We start from the raw sequence: 12,837 nt of genomic DNA, 5'->3' as shown, positions 1-12,837 counted from the left end.
GCAATCGCGTTCCGTAACGGTCCTAGTACCGTATTTATAAGCCGTTGGAAAACAGCCGGTGCGTTGGTAAGCCCAAAAGGCATCCGCAAAAATTCGTAATGACCGTCGGGGGTAACGAAGGCCGTCTTCGGTATCGCGTCTTCGCTCATAGCTACCTGGTAGTACCCCGAAGCCAGGTCAATAGCCGTGAAGTAGCAGTAGCCCCCCAATCGGTCTATCTGGTCCTCGATCAATGGAAGGGGGTATTGATCCCTGACAGTGACCGCATTCAATCGCCGATAATCCACGCAGAGCCGGTATTCGCCCGTCTTCTTCCTCACGAGCGTTATAGGGCTCGCGTATGGTGACGTCGATTCTTGAACTATCCCGTTCTCCTGTAGTTCCTCGACGATTTCCCGTGCTGCCGCGCGCTCCGTGGCAGCCATCCGGTATGGATGATATACAATCGGCGTGTCGGTTGTACATCTTATCTCCATCTTCACGAGGCTCGTTTTACCCAGTGTGCGCATCGACGTCGTAACTCGGTCCCCAAATTCTGCAATTAACTTTGCGCAACAGATGCGATCCTCTTCCGAGATCTCACCGCAATCCAACCTGCTTGGTTCGATGACAGCTTCCGTCGCGCATACGTCCATTAGGAAACGCCGCTCGCTCTCCACGCTTGGCAGTTCCCTCAAGATAACTCGATCGTGCATCTTAATCAGGATTACATGCTCCTGATCAATGAAGTCCTGTCCGATAATGATCTCATGCAGGGTCTCTTCGGAATCGACAATGATAGCCGTGACTTCGGCCGAAGCCTCCATGATCCGGACCATTATGTCCGCGGTCAAGCTTTCGCACGACCCTAGGCTCAGGTAGCCTCGCATTCGTACGAAGGGTCCCTTGACCATTCGGACTCCCAATCGAATGGCTGTCGATTTCCGTATCAGGGTGTGCGTGCTGCCTGAATCTAGAAGGCATTGCACCTTCCGCCCATTCACCCTAGCATGCATTATCCATTTATTTGGAGTTGTACTTACTTGTAACGCGTTAGTCGTTGCCTTCAACCGAAAACAGTACCGCTCCCGGTGTCCCTCCCGCTTGCATGAGGAACACACGTGCTTCGGCTTCGGGCACGTCCTCGCTAAGTGCCCCTCCCCTTCGCAATTGAAGCACACGGCCCTGCCGCTCAGCCGCTTTCCGTCGCTCGATCTCCGCTGCTGCTGTTGCAACCCTGAAGGTCCCGGTACGGCGGTTAGCGTACGCGCCACGGGCCGCGACGTTTTCCCCGGCGGGTTTGCGTCCGCCCTCGGCATTGCGCCCATTTCGCCCATCGCCACGTACAGATCGTCGACCGTGGCGTATTTGTTTGAGCGGATGGTCCTCTGAATGGCCTCGTCGCGGATGCTCCCAATGATCGCGTCCCTCAGGAACTCATCGGGGATTTCCACCTGCAGAGCCCTCAACCTCTCCAATTTATTGAAACAGAAGTCCCCTAGCTTCTGTCCAGGCACGGCGCTATAGAGGGCAGCCTCCCTCAGCAACCGGTCGAACGGCACCGGCTTCTTAAACCGGGCCACCAGCGTCGCCTTCAAGGACCCCCACGTCGGGTCCCGACGCTGCTCCTCGTCGAACAGCTGACGAGCGTGTCCGCGTAGCTGGCGCGCGATATTGCATACGATATCGTCGTCGCACCAACCACCCCGTCGCGCGATGCGGTCCACGTCTCGCACCCACTGCTCGATGTTGCCCTTATCGTCCGACGGGTCGAACCTCGGTACAAGGTGCTCTTGTAGTACCGCCGGCCGATACCTGGTCACCCTCAACTCCTCCTGGAGTTTCGCGACCGTTAACTTCAGTTCCTCGATCGCCGAACTCTCCCTCGTGCACGGCGTTCGCGGTTCGGGAGGGGATCGCGATCGCGTCCGCGCTCGGTATGAATCCCGAGAATGTTCCCGCCGGTGATCCGGCGACCTGTCACGCGAATGTCTCCGCGTTCGGCGGCTCCGGCTTTCTTCGCGTCGCGACCTTTCGCGAGAGCCCCGACGGCGCTCTTCCGTTCGATCCCGCGAACGGCGAGTCAGGTCGCGCGAAGGACGCGTCGATCCGCTGGAGCTACTCCGCGCGTCCTTGTACGACCGGCCGTCCTCCGTTACGACCGAACGACGACGCGACTCCCTCAGGTCATCCTTCGGGGGCGTGTATCGCGAACCTCGCGAACTATGTCGCGATTCTTCGCGCCGCGAATAGCATGACCCGTAGCGGGATCGGCCTCCGATCTCACTCATGCTGCCTGTGCTCAATGCCTGTACGGCTTAAAAAAGTCTCGCACTTCAGTTTTCTCGGCACTTGCACAGTGTATCACGTGTCACTAGTACGACGCACGTACGGCTTAAAAAAGTCTCGCACTTCAGTATTTCGGCACTCGCACTACGTATTACACGTTATTCTCACAAAAAAATAACGCGAATATTGGACTCAGTGGCCAATTGCGCGTGATAATCCCACTTCTGACTTGTTAGACAGAACGCGAAAAAGGGAATTGGGAAACAATGAACTACGCAAGGTATTGGTAACTATATTTTATTCTGGCCCTTTCCGCGTCGGAAAAACGAATGACTCCGTCCTGGGCCTAGACTCTCGCCTTTGTCGTCAGACTTCCCCCATCGGTAGGGGTGGGGGTGCTGACGGACGAAGGCCAGACGCGGTCCCTTGCCAGCGCCTCGACTTGGGCCTCGCCTTTTCCCGATGTCTTACATTTATTTTACGGAAATACACGTTTTAAGACCTCCTGATCATATTTTAATTATTGAAAAAAAAGACATTTTTTTTATTCCCATGTATGAGCACACATATGTATATTATTAATACGATTGAATATAAATAGCTGAATGAATTTAAATGAAATTTTACATTTAAGTTTTATGTTCTCATTTCAAAGGCGTGTGGACGGATTCAAATACGTGAACACTAAACGTAACGATGTAATTATATTATTTAATATTTACTAACTATTTAACATAAAGAACATAAAAGAAAGACATAAAACGTAAACGTAAAACTGTGATTGCTCTCGACTAACGTTCGATACAGAGTGACGTTCCAGCAGTCAAAGTCGACCCTTCCTTATTCCTATCTTATAATAATGATCTAAACAAAACGCACGTTCGAGACGCAGTCTCTAAAACGTATTTCAGCTTAAACCTAAACACCTCACTCGATACCTACTCTAGCTTATTGTTAGACTAAACACTCCTATCGACGCAAACGATAACGGTTCTCCTAGCCACACACATACACTCCTTACAGATTATACCTCTTGTTTCATAGTTGTTCCGATATATAGACATAATGTATAAAAAATCTTTTAAATGTTTCATATAAATCTTAGGACGAATTAAATTTTATATAAAAAAAATTATATAAACTTTTTCTCTATCTTCTCTAGAAAAGAAAACATTAAATGAAATCTTATACATTACATGCTTACTTAAATCGCATTGAAAACGAATACCACAAATGTTTTAGAATAATGTGCAAAATGTGATTGCGATTTTCGCTAAAACAAATTGAAAACTCGTTTCTAACAAGGAAAAGTTGGAATGGTACCAGGTTTTGGGTTAGGTTTTACTTTGAGATATTATTAAAGTTATTACAGGTCCTTATTTTCAGAAATAGAACTATGTTCACCACTAATCAGCGTGGCGTGAGTGATGAGGTCTTTGCCTGCAAGTTCCGAACTTCTTCTGCTCTGCTGGTTCAAACCCTGCCAAAACAAATCCTTTTTTTTTATTTTTCAATCATATTTTAATCGTACACTAAATGTGACATTATATTTTTGTCTGACCTTCGAATATTTTTTTTTAAAGTTAAATTTAACCGATTACATTTAACATATGTTATTTTCAATGTACGAAGTACATGAATCTGGATGGTACTTTTCACAAAAACAGTCAAAACATAAAAATTTCAAGCACCACGTACATTTACTGAAAGTTTTGTTTTCACAGAAATTACAAAATTTGTATTTAACTCTGATGGAAAGGCCGCTTCATTTACATTGATAAAATGTGAACGATTTTCGGATAGTCGTACCTTGTAGCTCGTACTTTTACCTTATACTTCAGGTAAAAAGGGATATAGCTGGGAAAAACAGTTTTATGACATTACCTGCTAACTTATGTTACTGTTCTACAATGAAACGCTATGTTTTGTACCTTTAAAAATATTCGACTATGTCCTTTTAAAATTTAAGATACAACCCATACTTTGTATTAAACTGGCAAACGGGATCACTTTTCCTTTGTTTCTAGTTAGTTCTATTTAGTTCGTCATAACCAATTGATACGGTGATTTCAAAACAATCGAGGAAAATCATTATTAATTAATTTCTGCAATTATTAATTCTACTGTTTTGTTTATGTTATAAAAGTAAGAACTCTTCTCATTGAAAAATACCACAGCGTGCACAATACTGGTAAAGAGTGGAATCTCATTTTAATTTATTAATTTTCAATCTTAAAGTATTTTGATTTTCAAAAATTGTATTAATAATATACATATGTGTGCTCATACATGGGAATAAAAAAAAATTTCTTTTTTTTCAATAATTAAAATATGATCAGGATAAATTTTACAAAATTTTGTTTTCATTATGGGTACTTTGCTTATGTGCGCCTACATAGGTCGGAAAGTAAAAATGCCTGTCAGGCGTACCATAATAAATTCTAGTAATTTCCCAAACAAAACAAATGAAGGATATTTTATTATTTTATTCCCTGAAAATAATTACATAGTTGGTAAGTTTAAAAATAATATGAACAAGTCGTAAAAATTATTTTGTATTATCCAAATATAATTTAATCAGTTTTACTCGATAAAGAACGCTTAACCGAGTTCATTTATTGGCACTAGAGTCGACTATAATTGGAACGTATGCAATATTTGTCAAGCTCAAGGTGAACAACAATGATTCATATCACCTTCCAAGGAAGACAATGTCACGTATATCCAGAGATGCCAGAAGAGCACCGTCGGGTGCACACGCACACATGCCAGATACGCGTACGTGAGCTCGTGGAGTTTCGGAAAGTCGACAAAGGCAAACTGACGCATGCCCTCTTTCTCGATTCTCCGAAGCTGCCCGAAGTAATTTCGGATCGCCTCGTGGCAGTCGAGAGAGGAAGGCTCACATTTGCCTTCTCGCTCTAAACAACTGAAATCCGACCTCCCGTCAACAGCATACGATTTGGATTCTCGAGCCGAGATTCTCGACTGCCCAGGCATTTTTACTTTCCGACCTATGTAGGCGCACATAAGCAAAGTACCCATAATGAAAAAAAAATTTTGTAAAATTTATTTTACGGTGTGGGATCGGGAAGATAATGACTCCGCTCTGTTCCGTTCCGCACAATTGTATTGTTGCTGTCGTACAACGACGTGACTCGTGGTGCGGGTTACGCTCGACTCTCTGGTACGATCATCGCCACCGTACCAAGAGGCCTTCAAAAACAAAAGACGGTCAGAGACGACGACAACGGCTTTTCGGCTCACGCGGCTCTGGTCGTCTCGTGTGCAACCATCGTCTCGTGTGCAACCATACATTGTAGCGGCTTCGAACGGCTAAGGCGTATGTGGTGCCTTGGCCGCCACAACGGAAATACACGTTTTAAGACCTCCTGATCATATTTTAATTATTGAAAAAAAAGAAATTTTTTTTTATTAGTCCCATGTATGAGCGTACGTATGTACATATATTATTAATACGATTTTTCAAAATCAAAATACTTTAAGATTGAAAATTAATAAATTAAAATGAGAGTCCACTCTTTGCCAGTATCGTGCAAGCTGTGGCATTTTTCAATAAGAAGAGTTCTTATTTTTATAACATAAACAAAACAGTAGAATTAATAATTGCAGAAATTAATTAATAATGATTTTCCTCGATTGTTTTGGGATAACCGTATCAATTTGTCATGACGAACTAAATAGAACTAACTAGAAACAAAGGAAAAGTGATCCCGTTTGTCAGTTTAATACAAAGTATGGGTTGTATCTTAAATTTTAAAAGGACATAGTCGAATATTTTTAAAGGTACAAAACATAGCGTTTCATTGTAGAACAGTAACATAAGTTAGCAGGTAATGTCATAAAACTGTTTTTCCCAGCTATATCCCTTTTTACCTGAAGTATAAGGTAAAAAGTATGTACGAGCTACAGGGTACGACTATCCGAAAATCGTTCACATTTTATATAAACTTTTTCTCTATCTTCTCTAGAAAAGAAAACATTAAATGAAATCTTATACATTACATGCTTACTTAAATCGCATTGAAAACGAATACCACAAATGTTTTAGAATAATGTGCAAAATGCGATTTTCGCTAAGACAAATTGAAAACTCGTTTCTAACAAGGAAAAGTTGGAATGGTACCAGGTTTTGGGTTAGGTTTTACTTTGAGATATTATTAAAGTTATTACAGGTACTTATTTTTAGAAATAGAACTATGTTCACCACTAATCAGCGTGGCGTGTGTGATGAGGTCTTTGCCTGCAAGTTCCGAACTTCTTCTGCTCTGCTGGTTCAAACCCTGCCAAAACAAATCCTTTTTTTTTATTTTTTCAATCATATTTTAATCGTACACTAAATGTGACATTATATTTTTGTCTGACCTTCGAATATTTTTTTTTAAAGTTAAATTTAACCGATTACATTTAACATATGTTATTTTCAATGTACGAAGTACATGAATCTGGATGGTACTTTTCACAAAAACAGTCAAAACATAAAAATTTCAAGCACCACGTACATTTACTGAAAGTTTTGTTTTCACAGAAATTACAAAATTTTGTATTTAACTCTGATGGAAAGGCCGCTTCATTTACATTGATAAAATGTGAACGATTTTCGGATAGTCGTACCTTGTAGCTCGTACTTTTTACCTTATACTTCAGGTAAAAAGGGATATAGCTGGGAAAAACAGTTTTATGACATTACCTGCTAACTTATGTTACTGTTCTACAATGAAACGCTATGTTTTGTACCTTTAAAAATATTCGACTATGTCCTTTTAAAATTTAAGATACAACCCATACTTTGTATTAAACTGACAAACGGGATCATTTTTCCTTTGTTTCTAGTTAGTTCTATTTAGTTCGTCATGACAAATTGATACGGTTATTTCAAAACAATCGAGGAAAATCATTAATAATTAATTTCTGCAATTATTAATTCTACTGTTTTGTTTATGTTATAAAAGTAAGAACTCTTCTTATTGAAAAATACCACAGCGTGCACAATACTGGTAATGAGTGGAATCTCATTTTAATTTATTAATTTTCAATCTTAAAGTATTTTGATTTTCAAAAATCGTATTAATAATATATCTACTGTCCTTCGCTCACTTGAAGTCCCGCGGAAGGAATGCGGGAGAAGTAGAAGGGGCACACGTATTCCCACGCACACATTGGTCTCTAGCTCGCTATTCGTCGCGGCAGTTACACACACATGTGGACTGCCTGAGAGCAAGTGAGCAAGACAGATAAATGGGCGGTCCAACTCCCCTTGCCCCTGTGCCGTCTCGCGGGACTTCAAGTGAGCGGAGGACAGTACATACGTACGCTCATACATGGGACTAATAAAAAAAAATTTCTTTTTTTTCAATAATTAAAATATGATCAGGAGGTCTTAAAACGTGTATTTCCGTAAAATAAATTTTACAAAATTTTTTTTCATTATGGGTACTTTGCTTATGTGCGCCTACATAGGTCGGAAAGTAAAAATGCCTGGGCAGTCGAGAATCTCGGCTCGAGAATCCAAATCGTATGCCGTTGACGGGAGGTCGGATTTCAGTTGTTTAGAGCGAGAAGGCAAATGTGAGCCTTCCTCTCTCGACTGCCACGAGGCGATCCGAAATTACTTCGGGCAGCTTCGGAGAATCGAGAAAGAGGGCATGCGTCAGTTTGCCTTTGTCGACTTTCCGAAACTCCACGAGCTCACGTACGCGTATCTGGCATGTGTGCGTGTGCACCCGACGGTGCTCTTCTGGCATCTCTGCGTATATCTTAAAACTTTTCGGATTTCATGCGTATTATTGCGACGATACGATTACGAATTTTTAACTTGTGTACATATACATATCAAAATATGCAACCAACTTTAACATATAAAAATGGATTTATTCTATATCTATTGTGACACAAATGTATATTTTATGATTATTTCAAAGTTGCTTAAAAATTATACACATCTTCCTAAATAAATAAAAAATGCATTCAAACAGCATTTAGAATGTAATTACAGAGTAATATATTACTGTGTGGTGTAGCTATCATACTTTAAAATTTTAGAAAATTATAAAAAATAACAAATTATTGACACGTTAATTTGTTAAATCACCACTGATCAAATTATATATCTTAGGATATTTTAAATAGTAAACATATTTTAACAGTTAAATATAAATGAATATAGAAGATAATTATGAGAAATGGTAACGTTGCAAAAAAGACATTTTGCAGATGACGCTACTGTTTGAAACAGAATTCATGCCTAACTTCACTGTTGAACATCACCTAGCTAGAAAGTTGTAAATACACAATACACAGCTGTTTGGGACGTTACTGATTTCTGGACATGATGATTTGTATATAAAATTATTAATAAATTTACCATAGAAATACGAACTTTATTATAATGAGTGTCCAAATATTTTAGTAAAATATTGAGCAGGTAAGATTTCATTTTATACATTTTGACTTTCTAGTAAATGTGCAATTATGTCTTTGTAATTACATTGAAAATTAGAAGTAATTACGGCTACATAATCAACTTCATAGCGTTTCCCAGTTATTAAACGAAAAGATATGTTTAGAGTCATGTTATGGACAAAAATTACTTCAGTTTTGTTTGTAATCAAATTGATAAATGCGTAATTGTATTGAACTGTCTAAAAAGTGTTGCGCGATAAGAAAAATACGTAATGTAATTCGTAAATATTTAAACTTTCAATTTTCAAAATAATTTTGTATTTCTAATCAAAGGTATTGAAAATAGATACTGTTTAAAAATTGTAATTATAAATGAAATTAAGAGATGAATAGAAAGTTCTGTTTGTTTATTTTTTTTAAAGAAAAAATTTTAAATATTTACAAAGTACATTACAATATCAAATATGTTAATAGTGATAATTGAAATATCTTATATATTAAACGCATAACGCACAAGTATAAGGCAAGTTATTGTAAATACAAAAAATATTATGCCATTTCTTTAAAATCAATTAGGAAGGGTAATTCTTATATGTACCTTGTGGATGTTCTTTTTATAGACAAGGTTTGACCTCCTTTTCTTTATTAACCAGTGTATTCAACTGCCAGCTGCTTCTGAGTATAGGTTGTGCTGCAACAAAACATTTAAGTCTAATATTAATCATGCCAGACAGGTATGTTTCCTACATTAATAATTTATAATATATATTATGTGAATATATAATTATATTATCTTCATTGAATAAAATGTAGTGTCATTTTTGGAAGCAAATTTGAATTGACTACTTCGTAATAAAATAGGTATTTCACTTAAAGAAATGTATTTCTTAGGTATTTTTATTTATCATTTTCATTTCATTTTTTAATCTTTTTACTTTTTAAACAGAAGATGAGATTATAATTATATATGTATAAACTGAAAATTTCTTATTTTTGAAATTTGTAGAGTTACAATTTAATTTTATTTTTTAAAACCATTTTACTTAATTTCAAATAAAGTTGATTATTATGCACACAATTAAACGCTATTTTATTAGGAATAAAATTTTGGTTGGCGCTGGAGTAATATGGGGTATTACTCTTTGCTGCCTCTTCATTAGTCGCAAACTTCCAGGATCAATGGCGTTATTAAGTTTCATTCCTGGTATTTTGTTTTGATCTGTAGTGTGCCTTTGTGTATCAGGAGTATTAAATGGTTAACATATATAGTACTTTTTATACCTATTTATATTTTCTAATTATACAGGGTGCGGCTGAATAACATGTACTAGCCGGCACGAGGTGGTTCTTTATGAAGAAATAAGAACAAAATATGGAATAAAATTTTTTCATTTAAAGCTTAGTTTTCGAGAAAGTCGAGTTTGAAAATCTTATTCGTACGTATACTGTTAGATTACGTTACGTTATAATAAACAATGCTTTGTTGTTCGTTAAAAGTCTTCTGTGTATTTTTTCTTGAACTCTGTAACTTTTGCTGGGTTTATTGTTTATAAAAACGGTACGCGTTATACGATGCTCAACGAACCGCAACTTAGCCGTAACAGCATACGTATGAATAGGATTTTCAAACTCAATTTTCTCGAAATCAAAGCTTTAAATGAAAAAATTTTATTTCATATTTTGTTCTTATTTTTTCATAAGGAACCACCATGTGCCCGCTAGTACATGTTATTCAACTGCACCCTGTAGAGTTATGTGTGAATAAAATTTCCCAATTTGAATATTTATGTTTATCACTAATATATTATTTGATTTAACAATTAATTTATATTCATTATTAATGTTGTATTTTTTCAATATGATAATGTTTAATGTTTTAATAATATCAACTGTATTATTTGTTACAGTAAACATAATATTTGTTAAATATTGTAATATAACAAGATGTATTTTAAAGGAATCAAAAAATGGAACGTAACGAAGAACAGAAATGTAATATAAACGAGGCCAGTGCATCTGCACCTTTAGAATGTCAGTCTAATTCTAACACTGATCCAGAAGAGGGTATTGCGACAGGGTAAATTCAACTGTTATTCAAATTATCATTTATTCATTGTATAATAAATATTATTTAAATTTTTAATAGTGTGGTTTGTAATGTACTTCCTATTATATAGGCAAAAAACTTCAAATTTGACGACATCCAGATTAGTAGGAACATCGCCGCCAAAATTTGTTCCCCTTGAAGAAATTATAAAAGTTGTTAACGATATGCAAAATATGACTTTGGCTCACGAAATTGCAATGGACAAAAATTTTCAATTACAGAAGTTTGAGCATAAAGATGGTACATTTTACAAAAGAGTCAAAGAAATTATGCATACAGCTTTTTGGAATCTATTAGCCGAGCAATTGGCTGAAGATCCTCCAAACTATACACAGGCGATGGTTTTATTAAACGAAATTAAAGAAGTAATATATTCATACTGATTTTCTAAAGTAGCATAAGGTTTGTACAATTTTCAATAATTTTTCCTTTTTTCCTTTATAGATATTAAATGAATTGGTATTGCCACACCATGCAAAAATTCGAGAAAATTTAAAAGAAGTACTTGATGTAGATCTAATCAAACAACAAGCAGAAAAAGGTGTTTTAGATTTCCATCATTATGCACAATATGTGATTTCAATTATGAGTAAAGTATGTGCACCAGTAAGAGATGGAAAGATTAGAGAGCTCAGTCAAAAAACAGATGTTATTGAAATATTTAAAGGTATAATGGAAATATTGCAGTTAATGCAACTTGATCTGGCAAATTTTACTATTACCATGATGAGACCAAACATAGTTGCTTCGAGTATTGAATATGAGAAAGCAAAGTTTGCCGAATTCTTCAAAATCTGTGCAAATGGTTTGAATTATACAGAAAAGTGGTTATTAAGACATTTCGATCCTACAAAAGTTACAGACAGTTCAGTAGATGTTGATAATATACGACAAATCACACATTGTCTTTTAACTGAAGCATATCTTGATCTTCTAGAGTGGGATTTCATTCCAGAAACAGAAGTATGTTTAAGAATATTAAATTACAGGCAATCCATTTAGAATGGCACATGTTTTCATTTTACATTACGTACATTAATAATCTTACAAATATTTATTTTATTTTATATGCTTCTTTTAGACTTTATTACTTGATCAGGATAGGTTACTAGAATTGCGTGATAAGACCAGTAGATTAAGCATTATAGGCGCTGTGATATTGCTAGTAAACAATACAGTGGGTGCACCAATTCATGGAGTATCAAGGTTCAAGAAGAATATTAAACAACATCTTACTGTGCTGTTGGATTCTGTACATTCAAATAAGTATGTACAAAATGATTTACAATTGTATACACAAACAACACAGTTATAAGTTGAATTTTATACATATACTGTTATTAGAGATTTGGAAACTGTAATGCCGAATATTGTATTGCAAGTAAAAGCAGACGTAAGAACGACATTAGAAGAGATCGATTCTGCTCAATTATCTCCAGAGTTGGAAATATTATTAGAAGGACAAATATTAGAACTTATTAAACCAGAACATAAAATTAGGCACCTTATAAGTGAGTATTGCATGCAAAATTTTATAATTCGAATATTGGAATTGGTTTTTTTATTTTATTCTTTTTTTTATACATTTTCAGATTTCAGAATTCGACAATTTTTACAAAAGATAATGCTGTCTAAATCTTCAGAACCACTACAAGTACCACCAGGGCTATCATCGCTTCAAGAGGAGCTGACAGCTATAGCAGCTCAGTTTTTAATACTCATTACTTATAATAGACGTGTGTTTGAAGACTACTATGAAGAAATCGTGACTAATGCACTTATAAAAACACAAACTGATAATAATAAAGATGCAAGTGGAGTTCATACCACACAGTTGTAAAAAACTGCAATTTTAACCAATATGTATAAGGCAAACATTAATGTTATATGTTCATTAAATAACACATTAATTCAAAATAAGTGATATATATATATATTTTTTTTTAAAGTAATATTTAATTCATTTTCATGTCAAGATTTATAACAAAAGAGAGAAAAATATACATTAAACGCATGTAGACAAAAATATTAGATAGAAG

The 12,837-nt window shown here is 36.7% G+C and overlaps 1 protein-coding gene across 6 annotated transcripts; it reads left to right on the top strand.

The window, feature by feature from the left end:
- Positions 1-710: 710 nt before the first annotated feature.
- On the top strand, positions 711-12,639 carry LOC122404107 (T-complex protein 11-like protein 1). Of its 6 annotated transcripts, none has more exons than XM_043408003.1 (8): positions 711-733; positions 9,312-9,425; positions 10,649-10,768; positions 10,869-11,163; positions 11,243-11,761; positions 11,880-12,064; positions 12,143-12,309; positions 12,391-12,639. In XM_043408003.1, the coding sequence occupies exons 1-8, from the start codon at positions 711-713 to the stop codon at positions 12,636-12,638; spliced, it is 1,671 nt and encodes a 556-aa protein (XP_043263938.1). In that variant the 3' UTR covers position 12,639. The 6 variants fall into 6 exon arrangements, with proteins under 6 accessions (XP_043263938.1, XP_043263940.1, XP_043263942.1 ...); XM_043408005.1 differs by lacking the exon at positions 711-733 and adding an exon at positions 8,562-8,713 and having other exon boundaries at positions 9,345-9,425; XM_043408007.1 differs by lacking the exon at positions 711-733 and adding an exon at positions 8,562-8,713 and having other exon boundaries at positions 9,345-9,425; positions 10,599-10,768.
- Positions 12,640-12,837: the final 198 nt, after the last annotated feature.

The sequence above is a fragment of the Colletes gigas genome, unplaced genomic scaffold (assembly GCF_013123115.1).
Source record: "Colletes gigas isolate AHSC1104 unplaced genomic scaffold, ASM1312311v1 Colletes_gigas_Sc00104, whole genome shotgun sequence".
Taxonomy (NCBI): domain Eukaryota; kingdom Metazoa; phylum Arthropoda; class Insecta; order Hymenoptera; family Colletidae; genus Colletes; species Colletes gigas.
Note: the sequence above shows the minus strand (reverse complement) of the source record. Positions and strands in the feature narration are given on the sequence as shown.